This window comes from Stenella coeruleoalba (assembly GCF_951394435.1).
Source record: "Stenella coeruleoalba genome assembly, chromosome: 4".
In the NCBI taxonomy this organism is placed as follows: Eukaryota; Metazoa; Chordata; class Mammalia; order Artiodactyla; family Delphinidae; genus Stenella; species Stenella coeruleoalba.
The window spans coordinates 36,305,895-36,328,719 of NC_137149.1; the positions used below are offsets into that span (position 1 = coordinate 36,305,895).

The following is a 22,825-nucleotide window of genomic DNA, read 5'->3' on the forward strand; positions in this document are numbered from 1 at the left end:
TTTGTCTAGTCCAGAAGAAGAGAGCAAGATAGAGAGAATAGAGAGAATATTATATCTGAGTGAAGGAAGAGAAAAAAAGATGTCCTGGATCCTTCTTTGAAACAAATGAGTAAAAGGTGGTCACATTTTGCTAAAGATCAACCAGGTTATGCACTCTTCTCCTTTGGGGAGGATGTGTTAAGAAGGTAAAAACCTTAATAGAAATTTCCTCTCTTGTTGTCTAAGACTTGACTATGGGGAGAAATCAAGAGTCCTTCCAGTTCTGAACACGCTCGTGCAGTATTTCTGTCCTATTAGCCTACTTGCATAAAAATCTTAGTAGGTTTTAGAAGAGCAAAGCATTTATTCAAAGTTTCCATTTCGTGGCTCAATTCTCCTCTGCTGCTACTTTGGCAATCTCCATTGGTCTTTCTATTATGTTACTTTTTTTGTTTTCAAGAATAATTTGCTGAATATGAGGTGATTGGGGAAAGAGATGTTGACATTCGGTGCTTCCTGCAACCGGAGTGTTTTCCCCAAGAGCTGTACAACCGAGTCCCGCCCCCCGTTAATTGTCTGTTCTGGAACTCCTGCCAGCACAAGGAGCAGCGGAGGGAGCGGCTGTCCATCGCTGAAGCCTTCGGGGCGGCTGAGGATGCTCGCCAGTACATGGGCCAGTGGCGGAGCCTGGTGGCCGAGCACAGCGCCACCCTGGAGGAGCTGCAGGAGCGCCTGGACCAGGCTGCCCTGGACGAGCTCAGGGCCCTGACCCTCTCACTGTCCGAGAAAGCCACAGAGCAGCTGCGGCGGCTGCAGAACTCGGTGATGACCCAGGAGCTGCTCAAGCGCGGGGTCCCCTGGCTCTTCCTGCAGCAGATCCTGGAGGAGCACAGCAGGGACCTGGCCGCCCGGGCCGAGCGGCTCGAGGGCGAGGAGAGGGACAGAGGCCAGGAGGGCATTCAGAGCGTGAGGCAGAGACTGAAGGACGATGCTCTGGAGGCCTCCACGGAGGAGCAGGCGGAGCTGAGACACTGGGAGCACTTGATCTTCACGTGAGTTTTAATCCCTGTGTGTTTTCATCACCTCCTCTCCTCCCACTAGTGGGGGAGGGATTCCACCGCCTGGTTACAGGGATGGCCAGACACGTGCCATCTGACGCTGGACAGCAGTGTATTAGTTACTTATACCCACAGCCCAGGGAAGACGGGCAGTGCATGTCCCCCCCCCAGGCCACTCAGGGGTTGCAGAGCAAACAACCAGGGCTCGTGGGAGGCAGGCTTTGTATTTGGGTTGGCCAAAAAGTTCGGGTTTTTCATGTGAGCGGGGAAACAAACAAATTTTTTGGCCAACGCAAGAGCAACAGGAGGGTGAGGTGCCCCCTGGTTCCCGTGGGAGGATGTGATGGGCTTGTTTGGACAATTACAGGCTGGCAGGGCACTGGAACCCACTGCTCATGAGTAAGCAGGAATTGCACCTGGTCCCCTTGATGAGAAGTGTTGTGTGAAGAGGGGAGCTTGTCCACAGGAGCAGGATGGGGAGGGGAACTTATAGTTAAGCCACATGAGGCCCTCCCTGTGTCAGCAGATGTCAGGGAGCACATGGTAGTGGGCCTTCATTCCAGGCCTTACGGCCCGCTGCACCATCTCTTTATGGGTCCCCTTCATTCATTGAATTCAAGAACCATGGAATGACATCCACGTCTGACTAGGATGCTGTAAGCCATTGCCCGCCAGCAATCCTGGTGTAATAATTATAAAATAATGGATAATTTGCACCACTCATGTTTTCAAAGCCACTGGAGAGCTATGGAAGCAATGAGGACAAGTTAAAATCAGATTCCAGAGGGGCCACTGTTGACAGTCCTTCACTCCCCTGCAGCATTCGCCAGCTCTTTGTACAGACTGAGATTTGACGTGGCCCAGAAGGGGCCATCAGCTGTGTGATAGACACAGCTATCTGGCAACTGTTTAGGGCTGGCACGTCAGATTGGAAACTGGAGGAGCCTCGAACACGGCCCACATGGGGCTACAGAGAGGAATGAAAGGTGGGCAGTGTAGACCAAAAACCTGGGTTTAAATCCCAGCACTGCCACCAACTGTCTGAGTGTAGGCAAGTTACTTAACTTCTCTGAGCCTCATCTTTCTTGCCTGTAGAATGGGATGACAATGATAAATCATTTACGGTGCTTTCAGCAGCACATGATACTATTGGGTTGTTAGAAGGTGAAGAAAGCATTTTATAAGAAGTCGGGGAGTAAATTTTCTAGTTTTGATTCCATGACCCAATGATACTATCAAGGATCCAGCCCTCAACATCCTTCTGCTCCACTATACTCAGTGTGCTGCTTTGGTCTTTGGGCTCAGCCCCACATGGTTTCAGGATGGCTGCTGCAGCTCCAGGTGTCACATACATCATCTCTTTTTTTTTTTTGCGGTACACGGGCCTCTCACTGTTGTGGCCTCTCCCGTTGCGGAGCACAGGCTCCGGACGCGCAGGCTCAGCGGCCATGGCTCACGGGCCCAGCCGCTCTGTGGCACGTGGGATCTTCCCGGACCGGGGCACGAACCCGCGTCCGCTGCATCGGCAGGCGGACTCTCAACCACTGCGCCACCAAGGAAGCCCTATGTCAGTCTTTTAACACAACCCTTGGTCTGCAATAAGTGGATGATAAGAGGTAGCTGCTATCATCACCACCATCATTCCTGTGCTGGAAGAACTCAGATTATCAGGAGGAAAACAGACACATAACTAGATGATTGTGATACACAAAGCAGGAGTAATTAACCAGGTACCAAGCTCTGAAGAAGGTACATGTTGGGCGCCGGCCACTGACCTGGTACTGGGAGCCGGAGACAAGGGGACACTGCCCACAGTTGCCTTGCTGAGGCGGGGCAAGACCAGACGGTGGAACAGCTGGGTGGGTCCTTGTCTGGGTGTGAAGAGGGGAGACCAGTCTCACCGCATGAAAGACAGAATCAAACCCCCCAGCAACAGCAGCGCAGTGAAGATAAACAGTAACCACCACCTTCCCAGTCTGTTTATTTAGAGTAGTGTAGACTGTTTACACATAAGGGCGTAACGGTGCCCGTTTGGCTATAACATAGCGCTCTTTTCCTTTTAACCAATGGACCCACCCATCAATGTTCCTTAAAGGAACCAACCAACCCAGAAAACACTATTGAAGCGAATAAACAAAACCAAAGCCCTTTGACTATTCTTTCCTCAGTATGGCCACTCCACAGTTCAGTTTGGATCTTAGCCACAATTTCAATTCTGAATTGAATTGAAGCCCTTTTGATTAGAAAAGGTTGCATCAACATAGGATTGTGGATTGTGGAGGGGGTGTTGGGGGTGGGCGTTGGGGGAGGGTAGGGGAAGGCGCCCTTCTCAGTCTGTCTGCTTGGTCCCTCTGTCCCCCTCCTCTACTGATCCTGCATGCTGCTCGCTGGACGTCGGTGGTCCTCCCCATCTGCACCGAGGCCTGAGTTCTCCTTGAACCCTTTCAGGGATACCAAATAGCAGAGCATCGTTCTGCAGTGCCCATCCTTCCTCGGTGGCAGTGACATCCCATGGAACAAGGTCTTCCTGGCCTCAAGGATGCAGTGCCTCCTCCTTAAGTGCTCATTCCCAGGCACTGACCTTGCTGCCAGGGAGGAGAGGTCCCAGGTGTTCGCAGAGGGTGAGATTGTCTTGGTTTAGATGAAGTGACCTCTCCCCTCCTTCTCATCTCTCTTTATGGTTCTGTCCTTGTTCAGTTCGCCATCTTTGTTCGTTTTTGTTTTCTTGAACAAACAAGATGCTGTCTTCTCCAAGCCCACACAAGTCAGATGCTTCAATGCCACTTCTTATTCCCACTAATTGTTCTCAGCAGTAATTATTCAGCTCAATCTACATTCGACCAAAGTCTCTTTGCTCCATCCAGCCTGCTTTGGGCTCTTCAAAGTGTGTGGATTGGACGTGACCTTCCCATTATTGGGTGGTCATCTTCTTTGATTCATGTGGTTCCATTTTGCAGGGAGTATTATTAAAGCGGCCGCCGATTGAGTCGTTCAACAGGAAAAGAGAGATCTCACTTTGGTATCAGAAAACTCTTTATGATTTTCCTAAGGGTTAAAGGGGGTCAACTAACAATACACACAATCTGAGTCTGCTTATATACTTTGCTTATTTAAGACCCTAAAAGGTTGTAGCCTTTATTTCTGAGGCATTAAGTAGAAATGGCTTTGCACAATAGTTTTGAAACATATTTTTATAAGCTTCTCAATTTCAAGCAAGAGAGAGTTGCTGTCAACCTGGTCCTATAAAATAAGAATTAATAAGGTTGCATATTTTGCCAGGGAAAGTGTCTTTGAGAGCTTTTTGCTAAACTCCTGCCTGGATTTTAAATTCCTTCAGGGCAAAGACCCTATCTCCTATATTTCTGTATTACGTTGGTGCCTACCTAGTGGAGGCATTAAAGCCAGACCACCCTGGGCCAATCTGGTTTGAAGATTGGCAAGACTAAAAACTCAGATTCATTTCAGAGTTGCTCTCACCTTGGAGTCCACGTAAGCAGCAAACACGTGGGGCAAAGATTCTCCACGAGGGAAGGTACAAAGGAACAGCTGCAGTTTCCTAAAGTACTTCAGAAAAATTGGTGAGTCCCAGGGAACCCAAGACATGGGCTTGGGGCCTTCAGACTGCTTCTGTCTGGGGGCCCAAGTCAGCCCTTTCCGTCTTATTCTGCTTCCACGAGAGAACTTTCTAGGTGAGCTGAAGTCCCACAGGCCCACATGAAGATTTTTTGAGTGATCAATGAACAGACACACGTTGCCCAAAGCAGGACAGAAGAGATGGCCTCCCCCCTGATGCTGTCTCCTGGGTCAGGGAGGACGTTCTGTCCAGAAGTCCCAGCCGACCTCCTCTTCCATCTCGTTGGCCAGACTGGATCCCCAGAGGTGGGAAAGAGAGCCTGTGGCCATTCTCCCCTGTAGAGTGGCTGTAGGCCTTGCCTGGGAGGAAGAGGGGGACATTCCTTACTTTCCTCATTTGTGGGCTTCCCTGGTGGCGCAGTGGTTGAGAGTCGCCTGCTGATGCAGGGCACACGGGTTCGTGCCCCGGTCCGGGAAGATCCCACATGCCGCGGAGCGGCTGGGCCCGTGAGCCATGGCCGCTGAGCCTGCGCGTCCGGAGCCTGTGCTCCGCAACGGGAGAGGCCACAACAGTGAAAGGCCCACGTACCAAAAAAAAAAAAAAATTTCCTCATTTGTAAATTGAGGATTGAGTTGCCAAAGGATAAGTGAGGATGCAGGTAGATGTTTCCTGGGGCTGGCATAATAAAGCACCACAGACCAGGGGCTTTAAAACAACAAAAATGTATTGGCTCCCAGTTCTGGAGGCCAGAAGTCCAAATCCAGGTGTTGGCAGGGTCATGCTCTGTCTGAAGGTTCCAGGGAGAATCTGATCCCCGCCTTTCTCTTAGCTTCTGCTGTTGCTACAATCCTCAGCACTTGTTGGCTCGTAGACCCTCATCGCATGGCCTTCTTGTGTGTGTGTCTTCTCTTCTTTGAAGGACACCAGTCATATTGGATTAAGGGTCCACCCTATTGCAACATGACCCCATCTTAACTTACTTCTAAACTGCCTCTGCAAAGACCCTATTTCCAAATATCACATTCAGAGGTACCAGGGGTTGGGACTTGAACATATCTTTTGGGAGGACACAGTCAGCCCCTAATGGTAAATCACCCTGCATGGTTTCCAGCACGGAATAGGTTTTCCCTAAATGAGAGCTGTCACTCATCATCCTAGAAAGACCCAGCACAAGGCCCCCCCTTCCCCATGGCCTGCCGAGTTGGGCATCTCTCCTCCGGGCTGCTGGTCCCTACTTACAGTCTGCTGCTGGCCAGGCTCGGTGGACAGTTCTTTGTCTTCATGTCTGTTCTAAACAGAGACAGGTTCTCTTCAAGGTCGTGAGTGCCGGGACACCTGTTGCCTGCTCACAGGCTTGTCTCATTCAACTCTGAATTCCTAGCCCCGATATGATGTTGTGTCCATCATGACACACATTAGATGCTCAAGAAATCCTTGTGGAATGAATGCCCGATTAAGGAGATGGCGTTTTTTTTTCCAGACGTGGATTTGACTAGTGGAGTTTGAGCCTTGAATTTACACTTTCCCCCCAGCACAACCCGCACTGTCTTCTCTCCACTAAAACATATCACTGTTCTTGCTTTTCCAGAAAGCTCTGGTCCTCTGCCTTCTCCCTGTCCGAAGAGGAGCTGCTCGGGATGAGGCAGGAAGTTCACGGCTGCTTCGCTCAGATGGACAGGAGCTTGGCCCTTCCCAAAATCCGGGCCCGAGTCCTGCTGCAGCAATTTCAAACCGCATGGCGAGAAGCAGAGTTCCTGAAATTGGACCAGGCGCTGGCTGCCCCTGAGCTGCAGGTAGGATGGGCATCTCGGGGCCTCGTGGGTGCAGAAGCGGGGCCTCCTCCGGCGGTTGATACTGTAGGATCTCGCTCCACCACCCACCCTCAGCTCATCTCCCACCCTCTCCTCTCTGGCCCTGTTGGCGTCAGCTGTTCCTGGAAGCACCTTAAGTTCTGTAGTGGACACACTGGTACCTGGACTTTGCACTGTCCACCAGTGGCCCTGAGTCTCTGCCACTCACGGCTCACAGCTGCGCCCCTCTCCTGAGCTTTCCCCTCAGTGATGGGAGCCACCTGCCCTGAAAGGTGACTCTTCCTCCTGCCCCCTCCCTTGGCCACAGCCAGTGACCCACTCAGAGTACTTCTGTAAGTGGCACAAGGAGGATGCTCAGCTCAGGTGGAAAAGGGCATCTCTCACCCTGGGCCTCGGAGGGTGATGATTGACAGATGCCTGTGGTGAGCACGTGTTATGGGCCGCAGACGAGGCAACTCTTGGGTGCAGGGTTTACTCTGGAGCCCCTTATGGACCAGTCAAGGCCAGACCCTACCTGAGACCTCCACCGTGCGTGGCCCTTTCCCCCTCCTGTCCTGGTTCCCTCACCCCCTACGCCTTGCTCAGAGGTCCTCTCTCCGGAAACTGCGTGCACCCCAGTCCCTGTCTCTGGCTCTGCCTCTGGGGAATCCCACCGGAGACAAGGCCTTTGAATTTGCTGTTTCCTTTGCCGAGAACATCACAGGGCCAGCTCTTTATGGTCTCTTCACATCTCAGTTCAAATGTGTCACCTGCACAGTGGTCTTCCCTGCCCACTATCCAAGATCACCACTTTCCCAGCCATCCTTTATCCCATGCTGCGTTCCCACGTCTTCAGAGAATTGATTGCTATCTGCAATGTCCTGGTTTCTCGACTTAACTCACGGTCTGTGCTCCCACTGCCAACAAGCTCCCTGTTTGTAGTTCCCGTTCACCACTCCATCCCAGCACCTAGAAGGTGCCTGGTGCATAATAGGTGTGCAATAAACTTTATTGACTGAACCAACCAACCACCGGATGTGGGCGGAATGCGGGGACTTCCCTTGAGTTGATATTATGTTGAGATTGAAAACATTTCGAATCACTTACACTTCCAGTAGCTCATCTGTGGTTCACAGCAGGGCCAGGAGGTAGATAGTTTGTCCCCATTCTACAGATGAAAGCACCAACCAGCAGAGGAGAAGTGATTGACCGACGTAGGAGGAAGTAGAAGGACTCATCTTGGAGCTGGTGCTTTCTGACTTTAAACCTACTGCTTCTCCTTGAGGAGAAAACAGAATTCAGGCACATCCTTGGTGCTCTCTGCCCAGCTATAAGTTCTACCATGATCTCAAGACCCCCTGTGGTCTGACCCCTGATCAGTCACGTGCTGGTAAACTGACTCTCATTGGGGGTTCAGAGTTCCTGACTTGTAGCATTTGCCTATTTCCCTGGTGTAAATACTCCTTCCAAGGCCAATTTCAGGCTACCGACTTGACATCACTGTGCGTGGGGCTGGGAGGGATGCACACGATCTGCCCCACCCCCGCCCCACTCTGGCTTCCCCCGCTTCCAGTGCCAGTCCTTGCTCTGGGCTTCAGGGTCTTACCCACCAGCCTAGCTCTGTTCCTAAGAGGGGTTGACCCCCAATTTCCTCTTTTTGGTATTATCACCATTAGATCAGGAGATAAAAACTATAGTTCACTCATGGGATTAGCTGAGCCCAGCCCGAGTTTTTAAAGGCATTGGGTGCAGGAGTCAGGAAGCTCACCGTCTAGTTCTTAGGGCTCCCATGATGTGGCTGAGGCCACCGATTCTGTTCTGGCCTCAGTCTCCTCCTCTGTCACATGGGGTCTCTGAACTCAGTGAATTGCTGTGTACGTGCTTGCTTCCTCTGAGTGCGCTGGGGCCGGCCCTGAGGACATGGGGGTCTTCTCTTGCATTAACACCACGGCCATAGGCGCCGGGTCAGAGTCTGGTGGGCAGGCCTGAGTCCAGGTCTAGAGCAGGCTCTGGGAGATCGTGCCAGTGAAAGAGTAGAGGAAGGGTGGGTATGTGAGCCGGGAAGGGAGGAGGACTGGCCCTCATGGGGAGTGACCAGCGGCCACGTACTGCACCAAGCATCTTAGATGTGGTGCGTGTTGTGTTGGTCATGCTACATTATGCCCTACTGCATGCTGTTTTGTTTTGCTATGTGATGTCATGTCCTATTGTTATATTCTCATTTAGGCTACATTCTAAGCATGTTGTTATGTTCTATCGTGTTGTGTTACAGTATGCTGTGTTATATTTTTCTGTTTATTATGTTAGATTATGTTCCATTTATGTTCCATTGTGTTATGTTCTTGCGGTAATCCTATGAGGTAGGTATCATTAGCTCCATTTTACAGGTCTGGAAACTGAGGCTCAGAGAGGGTAGCATCTTCTACACTCATTCATTCATTCGCTGAATATCAATTTACTGAGCACCCACAACCTCTTCTCTTTTTAAATTATTTATTTTATTTATTTCTTTTCTTTCTTTTTTTTTTTCCTCTGGCTGTGTTGGGTCTTCGTTATGGAAGCGCGGGCTTCTCTTTGTGGTGTGCGGGCTCCGGGCAGGCTCCAGAGCGCGTACGTGGGCTCTGTAGTTTTTGCGGTACATGGACTCTCTCATTGAGGCGTGCAAGCTCAGTAGTTGTGTTACGCAGGCTTCGTTGCCCCGCCACGTGTGGGATCTTAGTTCCCTGACCAGGGATCGAATCTGGGTCCCCTGCGTTGGAAGGCAGATTCTTTACCACTGGACCACCAGGGAAGTCCCACACAACCTCTTCTTCGACCCCTCTCACCCTTGCTCTGGGCTTCAGGTCTTCAGGGTCTGGAACCTTCTATTCCCACATTTTCACACTCCTGACACCTTGTCATGCGGGGCTCAGCTGCAATGTCACTTCTTTACATTTGTGAGGAGCTGGTATGTGTGTGTAGGTTGTGCAGCTGTTATTCTAGGAGGATGGTATGTGTGAAAGCCCACGCATAATGCCTCCTTGAATGCATGCATACGGATGTCCTCAGCAGCCGTTCGCCTCTGCAGACGTGTCCCCGTCCGCCTAATGTAAGATAATACCCAGAGAATATCTGTCTCCTTGTCTTCATGGCACTCACCAACCCTCTGAGAGTGTCTTGGTCGGTTATTTGTTTTCACGTTTACTGATTTTTTCCTCCGCTCTTCTGTAAGCTTCCCAAGGACAAGCACCTCTTCCGTCCTGTGCCTGCTCACAGAGGCTGACGGGTTGAGGTCCCCCACTGGAGAGGAGGTGGACGCAGGTGGGGCCGCTATCTGTCTGACTGCAAAGCTCCGGCTCTGCCCACGAGCATCCCTCTCCTCCCTTTGGCGGGACAAGCTCCCAAAGTATGCCAAGACCGAAGGCCCATGAACGGAGTTCATTCCAGGAGAGTGTTCATCTCTCCTCCCCTCTCTGGCTAAGACAGCTGTGCGGTGCCAAGAGCTGCAGGAGCCTCTCTGGGCTTGGGGAGACCAGGGGCTGCACCAACCTACTGGTGATCACTTTCTCGCCCATGTTTTCTCCCCTCTCTCCAGCCACAGTCCAAGGCAAGGAAGCCACGCTCCAAGAGCAAAAGCAAGACAGACCTTTTGAAGAAGTGCACTGAAGATAAAATTCAGCTCTTTGAGGAACAGGCCCCCGAAGACCTGGTTGAAAAGGTCAGTGTTCGATCTGTCACTCCTCATAGCACATGGCAGGGCTGGCAGCCGCCCAGTTTAAGGGCACACAGAGCCCTTGGGGGCTGTGACTGTCCATCTCCACCCAGCACCTGTTTTTTTCTTTTTCCATCTTTATTGGAGTATAATTGCTTTACGATGGTGTGTTAGTTTCTGCTGTATAACAAAGTGAATCAGCTATATATATACATATATCCCCATATCTCCTCCCTCTTGCGTCTCCCTCCCACCCTCCCTATCCCACCCCTCTAGGTGGTCACAGAGCACGGAGCTGAGCTCCCTGTGCTATGCGGCTGCTTCCCACTAGCTATCTATTTTACGTTTGGTAGTGTATGTATGTCCATGCCACTCTCTCACTTCGCCCCAGCTTACCCTTCCCCCTCCCCGCAGCACCTGGGTTTTACCTTGTGTTCCTGCAGGTGGGACCCACCCCACCCCCACCCCCGCCCCTTTTCACCTGGTCCTTCTGCCTGGAACCCTCTTCCTCCACTTCTCCCCCAGGAGGTCTCTCTCTGGTCCATTCTTCTGGCCTCATCTCTGGTGCTGCCTCCGTGGCTGTGGTTGCCACCATCCTTGTGCCTGGCTCTGTGCTGAGGGGTTCACTTGTGCTGCTTCACTTCTATCTCCGCATTTATCTTGCACACCCTCCTCTGTGCGCCACAAGCAGCCCAGCCTCCCTCACCAGCCCCCTTTTGTTACGCTTCTGTTTCTGCGCGTACTGCGTATGACCACGTGCTGCTTACCCGTGTCCTTCCCTCTTCTTGGATTTACCTTTCCACCTCTTTTTACCTGAACAAGTGGACTTTGTCCTCAGCTGTCCTAAGGCACAACCTCTGTCCTCAGGTACCCCCTCTTCCAAGAAGCCTTCCCGGAACACCCAGTTCTCCCACTTACCCCTCCCCCTGCCAACTTCCTTTCCCGTCCTAGCATATCTCACGCTGTTCCTTCATTCCTCTGGGATGCTGAGGAGGCAGCAATGTCCCAGGCATCGTGTTCACGACCGCTGGGGTGGTCCCAGCTCTCAGAAATGCACATTCTAGACAAAGAGCACTTAAAATGATAGATCATGATCAGTGCCGATAAAGAAATGAACAAGACGGTATGATAGGGACGGGGGGGGGGGATGGCGAGGGGGAAGTGGGATCCACTGTAGGTGGGAGAGTCAGGTGAGATGTCTCTGAGGAGGTGACATTTAAGAGTCGACACCGTGTTGTCACTGCCGGGGCCCGCTGCCTTCCCCAGCAAAGGGCAGACTCCCAGAGGACTGTCAGTGAGTGGATGCACAGACCATATTCTAGAGCTGCTCGTCTTGTTCCTACCTTCTGTCCCTCGGGTCCTTTACCTAGTTATTTTAATTTTTTTTTTTAATGTAAGTGTATTTCTCAGAACACAAATGCGTAATCCAGCAAAGAACCATAGAACCTGCTCCAGGCAAGGTCATGGCTCCTTCCAGGTGTGTACAGGTTGTTGATGTCTTAAGGGACACAGAAGTAGCACCCTATTCCCACTTGTGTTCTATATAAAATTGAGACACAAGACAAAGACTAAGGCAGGTACAGGTGGAAATATCATCTGTCTTACAGTTAAAGGCTAATTCAGAAGATAGAAATTAGTATGAGAGCCAGATGGGCTTGCTAAACATCCCAGAATTAGACAGACTCAGTCACACGATCACAGGTGTCCCTGGGGGGGTCCTGGCAGCAGCCTACCTGGAGGAGCAGAAGTGGGGCTCCCAGAGCAGAGCTGAGCCAAGCTGCCCAGTGGGGTGGATTCCCGGTTCACCCAGGAGGGGACGAGGAGAGGGTGGAGTGAGGCAGGGACTACATGGAGGAACTAGCCGCATGGGGGGCGGGGCAGGGCATTTCCTCCAGTGCACGCTGGTTTGTGACCCATTGTCACACTTAAGGTAGCTATTGTCAGAGAAGGAAAAGTGGGGATTTGATTTGGTGGAAGGAATGCATGGCCTGAGCCGTGGCCAAGGACACAATGCAGGTTCAGGGGAGCCCAGAGAGTCTGCAGCCCCCTGAAAAGGCTGCTTTGCTGGGGTGCTGGGTCTCCCGAGGGGATGGGGGAACAGACCTGGGGTGGAGGGTCTCAAGTGCCTGTCTGGGAAGATGGGCCGAGTCTCACCAGCGCTGTAGAAGGAGGAGAGGGACAGGATGAAGGATGGGTTGAGAAGGTCCCGAGGTTTCCTGAGCCGAACTCAGCAGCCCACCCACCGTGAGTTCACCTGACCGCACATGCTTCCCCCATTCTAGCCTGTCTCTTTCATTCCATTACGTGCTTTACCCCTCCCGACTTCCTTAAGAAGTAGGAACGGTCCATATTCCTATTTTACAGATGTGGAAACTGAGTCTCCACAGTGAGTTCATCCAGGTTTCTGCAGCCAGGCGGTGGTGGATCCAGCACTTCAAACTAAAGCTCTATCTCTTCTTCATCTCTGACAGGGAATATTCTCACGGAACATGGTTATTTCCCACAGTTGTGTAATGTTAGATGAACGTGCCTTGGCTCCCACATCCGTAAAATCAGGATTGAGACAATGATAACCCACTAGTCACCGGATTTGTGAGGAACAAATGGATCGGAAGGTGCTTTTTAACTTTGGAGTGGGCTCCAGTGCCCATTTCCCCAATAATGGAGCAACTCATAGGCTACCTAATTCCAGCCTCATGGAGAAAGGCAGCCAAGAGTCATTTGTCAGCCGTGACCTTTTCATGACAGGCCATCTTCACAAATGGCTATCTCACTGTGGCAAGTGCCAATACAATAGGTACTCCCCAGTCAGCGGCTTTGATGTTCCTCCTGAAGTCGGTCGACTGCATCTCTTAGCATCCGAGTGGCAATTGTTCAGATTTTTTATTTGCAGGGTAATTGCACAGAAATGACAGCCCTTGGGGGGATGCCAGCAGCCGAGAGTTGTTTGATTGTGCTTCAGGACTGGGAACCCCTTCCAAGCTCATGTAGCTATCAAGATGGAGCAGGGACCTAATGGCCACTGTCCCAAGACCCACTGTTAAGCCCCTGCCTGGCTGGCAGCATGCTGTCCCCAAAGGGACTGTGGCTTCACAGCTGGGGTTTGCAGAGCATGCTGGAAGCACCTGCCAGGTGCCCCGTTTCTTTACTAGAATCTGCAACCCTCAGCCCCAGGTTGATATGTCCCTGGTCTGGACTCTGCCATCTGGAGAGGTCGGCAGAATTGCCCAAGGTCACGCCATCAGTGAGTGGTTGAGCTGGGGCTCCCACAAGGCACGTCTGCTTCCATCACCCATGCCCTTTCCATCATGGTGCTGGGTCCACAGTGACAGCGAGAAGGCTTCAGCCTCCCAGCAGGGCTGTTTGGTCCTCTTCCCCACGTCCCCTCCCTTTCTTCCACCTCTTTCCTTTTCCTTGCCCTGCTCAGCTTTCCCCTTTCCCTCATTCTCCTTCACTTCCTCCTTTAGAACATTTTGTAGCCTGTTTTCTGGTCCGGGCGCTGTTGCAGGATCCTGCACTTGAGATGTTCACGGTTTTAGATGAGCAGCAAGTTTGTACATCGACGGTTCACAGGTTTGCCTCCTGCTTTCACATAGAAGCCACCTGACTATGCTGAGCTCCGCCTTGAATGAGTGGTACGTGACTCATTCAGAAAGACTTGTACGACTGATTCAGGGAGGAAAAGAGAGACAGGCAGAGGGATGAAAGTGGACTTCCTGCCTGCCCACCTTTTCTGTCCAGCTGATGGGTTACCAGCTCCGGTCAGAGGCAGCCATCCTGAGTGGCTGTTGTGCACCTGTGACACTCCACAGACATCCCAGTCCTTCTGATAGGCTCCTTACAAATGCACAGGTGCATGATTTTCAACCTGGAGGACTCTGGAGGGCAGGTACATTTGAGAATAAGTTAATCAAGTTCCAAGATAAATTTCTGTTGGATTGAACTAAAATTACAGGTTAATTTGAGAATTGTCTTCCCCTCCAAAAAGGTGGAATGTTTCTTATTTTATGTGGATCTTCTTTTAAGATCTTTAATAGATTTTATATTTGCTTCCATTAAGTCGATATGCTTGGGACAGTCCCGTCTCCCCTGTCATCCCCACGTCCCTTCCCGTTAGCTCTTCCTTTTACTCTCAACTTGGGCGAGAAATCATAGGGTCACCTTATGGATAAGGTGTACATATACATAAGGTCTTGTGTATTCTTTTTGATGATTCCCAGATACATGATAGGTTTAGTTGCAATTGTGAGTTATTACCTATTTTCAGTTATGTTTTGGGCTTATTTGATACTGATGTAAAGAAATGTTACTAATTTTTATAAGTCTTTCCAGACTCCCTTATTCTATCTCTGGAGCCAGACTGCTGGGTCCAAAGTCCCTATCTCTGTCACTTATAGCCCTGTGACCTTGAGCAAGTCACTTAACCACTCTATGCCCTAGCATACTCATCTTTCAAGTGTGCATGATAGGTACACCTACCTCTTAAGATTCTTGTGAGAATGTGTCTGTTGATTTTTTGCATTTGGTCGTAATGTCTACAAATAATCACAGCTTCGTAGCCTCCTTTCTGATTCTTACGCCTCATTTCTTTTTCTTAGCAGTGTGTCAATATCCTCGTCTGCTTATTCCATCATCTCGCTCATTTCCATTGGTTGATTTTCCCCTGGATTATGGATCGTTTCCTTCTTCTTTGCTTGCATGGTAATTTTTGATTGGATGGTAGGCATTGTAGATTTTACATGTTGGGTACTGGATTTTGTATTTTCTTTAATAGTGGAGTTTTGACATGTAGGTATGTTCTTTTGGATTAATTTTATCCTTTCAAGACTTGCTTTTTTTTAAAACATCTTTATTGGGGTATAATTGCTTTACAATGGTGTGTTAGTTTCTGCTTTATAACAAAGTGAATCAGTTATACATACACATATGTTCCCATATCTCTTCCCTCTTGCGTCTCCCTCCCTCCCACCCTCCCTATCCCACCCCTCCAGGTGGTCACAAAGCACCGAGCTGATCTCCCTGTGCTATGTGGCTGCTTCCCACTAGCTATCTATTTTACATTTGGTAGTGTATATATGTCCATGTCTCTCTCTCGCTTTGTCACAGCTCACCTCAAGGCTTACTTTTAAGTTTTGTTAGGTTGGGTGAAGAGCTGCCTTTAGTCGAGGACTAACGTATCCCCGCTGCTGAGGCAACACACTTCTGAGGACTCTACCTGATACCTTGTGTGTCGTGGGATCTTTTCACTCTGGGTTGTGGGAACACAAGCTCTTCCCAGCTCTGTGTGAGCTCCAGCAATGGTTCTGCCTATTATTTCTGGTGATTCTTTCCCAGCCTGGCATTGGTTTGTTATTTGGGTTTTTTTCAAACATGCACAGTATTCAGCCAAAGCCCCTTGCAAATCTCTGGATCTCTCTCTCTCTCTCTCTCTCTCTCTCTCTCTCTCAGCAGCTCCCTCCTCTTTAGGACTCTGCCCCACAAATTCTAGGCACAGGGGCCTCCCAAACTCTGCTTTTGTTTTCTGAAAGTACTGAGCCTGCTGGTCTCTCCCTGGGTTCCCCAACACATCCTTTTGTGTACTAGGAACTGCATTCAGGCTGTAAGCTGGGGCAACCGTGGGGCTCACCTTGTCTATTTCCCTTCTCTCAAGTATCCCAGTTCTGTGCTGCCTGTTGTCCAGTGTCTGAAAACCATTGCATCATGTGATTTGTCTAGTTTTCTAGCTGTGGGAAAGCAAATCTGGTTACAGAGTAAATTTGTTCCCTGTTCCTGTATCATGGCCAGAAGCAGAACTTTCTAACCTATCCCTTTTTGATTGATTTTTACTTCTAACAGATCCTTAAAAAGAAAAAAACCCTATCCTTCTGTTATTGATTTCTACTTTTAGTATGTTTTAGATAGAGAACAAAGTGTATATGATAACAAGTCTTTGGAATTTATTGAGGCTTACCTCGTGGCTTTATTTGTCCTCAAAAAGGCTGAGTATTTTCTGTTAGATATGGAGACAAGGGCAGTAGAGGCAGGGAGGACCCAGGTCATGAGAATCCTGACAGCTACACTGAGAAGCTCAGACCTTTTGAGGGAAAATTGACAAGATTTAGGCACTTCGTAGAGAGTATCTCTCAGGATATATTCATTAGTAGTTCTAGAAGTCAGTCTCTGTTGGCCAGTCCTCCTCTCCTGACCTCTGCTCTCGTTGGTTCTAGGGGTTGGGGGCCGTGTCTTAGTCTGACCTGTTCTCTTCCTTCTACTTGTCAGTGTGAGATGGAGGTTAAGGTTGCAGTCCCAGCCCCCGTCAAGAGCTGGACTGGTTTCTGGGGACTGAGGGGCCCTGAGCCCAGACACTTCAGCAAGGATAAGGTTCCAGTCTCTCGATGCCCACCTCTGTGTTCTGTTAGCAGAATTTTAATTGATGGATCTAGAAACGAAGGCAATATTTCAGTTCATCTTCGGTGCGTTCTCTTGCTGGTTTTGCACAAAGTATATATAAATTTCTCATAAATTTTCTCTAGGAGCACTTCAATATAAATGAAAGTGACATGACCGTATTTTCTGCTCACCCACGATTTCTGGTACTATTTTAATGATGTTGCTTCCATCTGGGTGGTGTGTCTACCACATAACCATTCACCCATCCATTATTCACTCACTATTTCTGGGTTTCACGAGATGCCATGCTTGCATACTTCATTAGCAACCCCTCCATCAGGAGTGGAACTCTTGCAGTGCAATCAACCACGCATCCTAGTGTGTTTCTGCAGCAGCCTCGGCAATTATGCAGAGGTGGCTGGCGCTTCTGTCAGGAACAGCTCTTCACACACCTGTCATTTCAGAAGTGGCTAGAGCTTAAGCATGAGAATAATGTGCTCATTTTCAGATGACATGACAAGAGAGAAAACTGATGGTACAGGTCTTTATAAAGCTTAGAAAAGAAGGCATATTGGAAGGGAATGCATTTTAGGAAGAGGCGAGAAAATCCCTTCATCCACCTACCAAGACTGGGAAAGCCTCCAGACGGTTCTCTTCATGTCTACTCTTGCCCCTGTTTTATCCCTTGAGGCAGACTCTGTCAAAGTCATCTCCCTGAAACACCATTTTAAGGAAAGTTTCTTCCTTTTTTTTAAATTTTTATCTTATATTGGAGCATAGTTGATTAACAATGTTGTGTTAGTTTCAGGTGTACAGCAAAGTGATTCAGTTATACATATACACATCTATTCTTTTTCGAATTCTTTTCCCATTTAGGTTATTACAGAATATTGAGCAGAGTTCCTAAGGGAAGCTTCATGGTTTCCCACTGCTCCCAAAGCAGCCCACTTACATTTTTAATTTCTAATTTTTCAAGAGTTTTTTCTCTCTGAATGCTCTCTACGAAATAACATTGTCTTGTTGCTTTAAGGCTACAATAACTCTTGTATCTCTCTGAGAACATTAAGTTTTTCAAAAAATTCCTGCATATTTATTATTACCTCTACGTTCATTAGAGGCTTTCCCAGGTATGTGGCCATCCTTGATGGTCTGCTCATATTTAAGAGTGGAGTACTTGGGCTTCCCTGGTGGCACAGTGGTTGAGAGTCCGCCTGCCGATGCAGGGGATACAGGTTCGTGCCCCGGTCCGAGAAGATCCCACATGCCGCGGAGCGGCTGGGCCCGTGAGCCATGGCCGCTGAGCCTGCGCGTCCAGAGCCTGTGCTCCGCAACGGGAGAAGCCACACAGTGAGAGGCCCGCGTACCGCAAAAAAAAAAAAAAAAAAAAAAAGAGTCGAGTACTTAAAAGCTACTTGGAGGCTCTGACCTGTAAGTAGGCCTTGCAGACTGTGACCTTCACGCTGCTGTGACTGGGCTGGACCACGCACTTGGTGAATTCCCAATGTCTGTAACTTTAGAGCTTTCTTAAAATCTGGTCAGAGTGCCCAGAGAAGACCAGTCTCCTGCCTAAATGGTAAAGGCCTTGCTGCCCATATGTCAGGAGCCAAATGAGGGAAGAGAACTGAGATTTTAGTAGTCAGTATGTAGAGTTTTACTTGAGTCCTTCTGCCTTAAAGAGAGCAGTAGATGCATGTTATAAATCTACTGTCTTTCTCCAGGAATCTCAGTTGTTAATATTTTTCTACACTGTGCATGTTTTTTTATAATTAGAAATGAAAAAACTTTTTAAAGGAGGAAAAAAAACTCTCAATATTATAAACTATTGTTTTATCTTTTTCCTGCAACCCAAAGGAGGCTCTATTTAACTAATTATAGTAATGATACCAAAATAATACTAGTGGTAAGAATACAGCAGCTACTATTTATTAGGGGCTCATTAGGTACCACAGACTCTACAGGGATTGTTCCCTGTCATTTTATTGTTTGCTTTTCAGAGATAAAACTGAGACTCAGAGAGGTTAAGCAGCTTGTCCAGGTCACACAGCTAGTTAGGTGGTAAGTTTTTATGTAGGAGATAACAGATCAGCCATAAACACAAGAAATAAAGCTATGCTGACTAGTTTAAGGCAGTGCTCTTAATTTGTTTGAGATTTTTGCACTTTAATTATGCAGATGAGGGGTTGAGTGGCAATGTCTTTCCAGGCATAGAAATCAAGTTTTCTATCTTAAATTTAAGCACTAATGATGTTTATTTAGCCGGGTGTTATTTCATTCAATAAACATTAACCCAACACACCTTTACTGAGTCCACTCCCCTCCTGATGCAAGGTAAAGGAGAGAGTCTTAAATTTCGAACCCATCCTGCAAAGCATGGTTTAAACTGACCTGCTTTTTGAGAGGGCCAGCCACTAGAATATGAGTACATTCTTATATTTAAATAGTGTTTCATCAGCATCTCCTCCCAGCATTTGGATGTGAGATTCCTAATGTGACTCCTTTCTGACCCCTCTCTTTCCACATGGAGGGACTTTGCTAGTGACATCCTGGCCTCTCTGCATTCCTTGCCCATTTCTCTCCAAGGAGTGTTACCTGATTGGTGAGATTAAAGTAGGAACTGAGCATGCTCAGCGCAACTCCCTCCTCTCTTTGGAAGCCAGCCTGCCTGCAGGAAGCCCCCATTTTCTGACTACAATGTGATGAGCTAGGGGGGAGGCCTGCTGTTTGGAGGACTGTCCACTCCTTTGCAAACACATCTGAGCCGCATTCTCCAGTCTAGTTTCCATCAATATTAGAGCTGACATTTGGTGTCTGTCTGGCTCACCCATGCATCCAGTTGTATATGTTTCCAAACTTGTGCAAGGAGGAGGGATGTAAGGTCTTGAACTTCTTAGAATCTCAGTAATTCTCTGATGATTGACAGGTTGATTTTATTTTGTGTTTAAAGGACATCCCAATGAATAGAAGAAACTACTCCTTCAAAACTGCACATTCTACCAGGGAAACCAGTTAGGAAGTTGTTTGAACTTCACATCTAAAATAAGAGTATTTAGCAGCATATTGTTTTGCAAATGAATTTTTATTAATTTAGGTAGCTTGAATATTTAATTAAGCCTGTCATTAATACCTCATAGAAATGCAAATCTGTATCTTTTCCCAGGAGTTCTTTTAAACAAGGATGAAAGCCCTCTTCGGAGGCGTATTCTCATAGGGCTAGAATTAAGAAATTAAGCTTTCCGAAGAAGAAAGAGGATGTTAGAGACTCTTTCTTCTGTTAATTTCACTGCAAGTTGTTCTCGAAGTACATGCAAAAGGCTTTACGTTTATCCCACATTTTAGGAATGACTTTGCATAAGTAAAATGAGATATCCCTCGTGGCCACCTTACTCTGCCCTGCGTCTCTGCAGGGGACTAGGCCTTACAGGGTATTTGGGCCACTACCTGTCCAGTGGTGGGGAAGATTGAAACCACACGGAGGAAATGTGGAAATATGAGCTCATGCAGGTGTGTAAGGAGGGGACCTCTCATCCATTTCTTGTTCACCTGCCTGTCACTCATGTTTTTCCTTTTTAGTAACTTTAACAGGCTTGCCAAAGCCCTTTCTGTTGCCTCCAGAGAAAGGCTACCTACCTCCCCTTAGCAGTGAGGGTCTCTGTAATGTGGTTTCTGTCTGACCTCTAGGTCCTTATCTTCCACTTTTCCTTTCAGCTTTGGTCTAATTCACCCTCTCACTAACCCCATAGGGACCCCATACACTCCTGCCTCAGTGCCTTTGGTTGTGCTGTTCCCTCTTCCTTAATGCCTGGATCCTTCAATATCCAGTTCAAAAGCTGATATCTTCACAACCTTCCCTGACCCCTCCCCCTCTTCCATCCTCTAAAATATCATAGCGCTATATATGGACCTCCTTTATGCCACCAACCATGTTCTACCTTTAATAATAAAATTAATACTAACAATAAACAGGGCTTCCCTGGTGGTGCAGTGGTTGAGAGTCCGCCTGCCGATGCAGGGGACACGGGTTCGTGCCCCGGTCCGGGAAGATCCCACATGCCACAGAGCGGCTGGGCCCGTGAGCCATGGCCGCTGAGCCTGCGCTTCCGGAGCCTGTGCTCCGCAACGGGAGAGGCCACAACAGTGAGAGGCCCGCGTACTGCAAAAAAAAAAAAAAAACAATAAACAACAACAGCTAGCCATCATTCAACACTTCAGTGTGTCAGGCACTGTTACAGTCAATGAAAAGTAGTAGATTATTTATTTATTTATTTATTTTCTTTCAAGTATTTGTTTTTGGGTTTTTTTTTTGTTTTTTAACAGTTTTATTGGAGTATAGTTGCGTTACAATGGTGTGTCAGTTTCTGCTTTATAACAAAGTGAATCAGTTATACATATACATATGTTCCCATATCTCTTCCCTGTTGCACCTCCCTCCCTCCCACCCTCCCTATCCCACCCCTCCAGGCGGTCACAAAGCACCAAGCCGATATCCCTGTGCCATGCGGCTGCTTCCCACTAGCTATCTATTTTACGTTTGGTAGTGTATATATGTCCATGCCACTCTCTCACTTTGTCACAGCTTACCCTTCCCCCTCCCCATATCCTCAAGTCCATTCTCTAGTAGGTCTGTGTCTTTATTCCTGTCCTGCCCCTAGGTTCTTCATGACCATTTTTTTTTTTTTAGATTCCATATATATGTGTTAGCATACAGTACTTGTTTTTCTCTTTCTGACTTACTTCACTCTGTATGACAGACTCTAGGTCCATCCACCTCACTACAAATAACTCAATTTCATTTCTTTTTATGCCTGAGTAATATTCCATTGTATACATGTGCCACATCTTCTTTATCCATTCATCTGTCGATGGACACTTAGGTTGCTTCCACATCCTGCCTATTGTAAATAGAGCTGCAGTGAACATTTTGGTACATGACTCTTTTTGAATTATGGTTTTCTCAAAGTAGTAGATTATTTAATAATCAAAATAACCTTACTGGGGACTTATTTTGCTTCTGGCCATAACGGAATTGAAGCCTCAAATTATCCCCTCACCTAAAACAAAACAAAAACAATGAACAAAATGTATGAAATAATGTGTTTTTTAAAATACTGGACAACAGTCAAAAGTGATCCCTGAGAAACAGGGAGCAAATGAGTTGAGCCCTGTGACTGTCCTGGGTGCGGCCCTGAAAGAGCTTCCAGGCCATGGCGCAGGGGAAGGAAACCAGGCAGAACCTGGTGGACTCCTCGAGTGAAGAAGACAAAGCTAGGAATTCGGAGAAGCTAAGTCATGTGCATGACTAAATAAACATAACACCCGGCTGAGTAAACATCATTAGTGCTTAAATTTAAGATAGAAAAATTGATTTCTATGCCTGGAAAGACATTGCCACCCACCCCATCATCTAGATAATTAAAGTGCAAAAATATCAAACCAATTTAGAGTACTGGCTCTGGAGCCTGTGCCTTTCACCATGGTGCCTACTTCCCTCCTCAATTCTGAGCTTTCAGGATTAGATACGTGTCTAGTGACGAACCCGTCCCCATTCCCTGGGTGCGTCACACATTCCTTTATATTATACATATTTGGTGCTCATTAAATTTTTTTGGATGAATGCACAAAGATGTAAATATATTTCCTGTTTGTGAACTTACTGTGAAAAAAATAACGGTGGGAAAAAAGAGTTTGCTGGAAGACCGTTAGGATCTGTAAAGCACTTCAGAGACTCAGTTTCCAAGTGTCCCCATGAGGAAGTAATCAGACAGCGCTCTTGGGGCCCCATTCTCACAGGGCATCGCCCAGTCTTGCAAGGACATTGGACCACCTCTACGAGCTGTGCAGGCTCCTCCACACAAGCTGAGTATAGCTGCTGGCCCTCGAAGAAAGCCCACCTGGAAGGCGCAGGCCAGTGATCTGTAATTACCGTGGAAACAGATCACCGGACTGTCACAAGTGGCTGTCACCTGGTGCTCCAAACTAGGGAAAGACTGGGGTCTGGTAGCATCCTTTTGATAACAAGACTTCATGTTTCCTTTCAAGCAGGGAAATGAAGTGTCTTCTTCCAGAGAAGCTGTTTTCATGCCGTAGTTCTGTGTGTTATTGCCTCTGATCCCTGTTGCTCGTGGGCTGCAAATATGCAGGTCCCCACAGCGTGTCTTTGAAGAGCTAGTTTCACTTGTTGTCCTTCCTTCTCCATGGCCTGTGGTAAGCACCACCTCTCCAAGAAGCCTTTGCAGGTCCCCCAGCAGAGTTTTCTTTTCCAGCCAATAATACACAAAGTGGGCTCTTTGCTTCTTTGGGGCACTTTTTCCTCCTTCCTGCAGCAGAGTTTTTCCTGAAGGACAGATCACACAGGTGAAATCTGATC

General features: G+C 48.2%; 1 protein-coding gene across 3 annotated transcripts in view; it reads left to right on the plus strand.

Annotated features, from left to right (window-relative positions):
• Positions 1-22,825, plus strand: part of EVC2 (EvC ciliary complex subunit 2) — a 141,034-nt gene that overhangs the window by 89,415 nt on the left and 28,794 nt on the right. For all 3 annotated transcript variants that reach the window (XM_079920375.1, XM_079920377.1, XM_079920376.1), the window contains 3 exons: positions 577-1,031; positions 6,200-6,404; positions 9,976-10,098. In XM_079920375.1, coding sequence (XP_079776501.1) covers positions 577-1,031; positions 6,200-6,404; positions 9,976-10,098 — 783 coding nt within the window. The remainder of the gene's footprint in view (positions 1-576; positions 1,032-6,199; positions 6,405-9,975; positions 10,099-22,825) is intronic.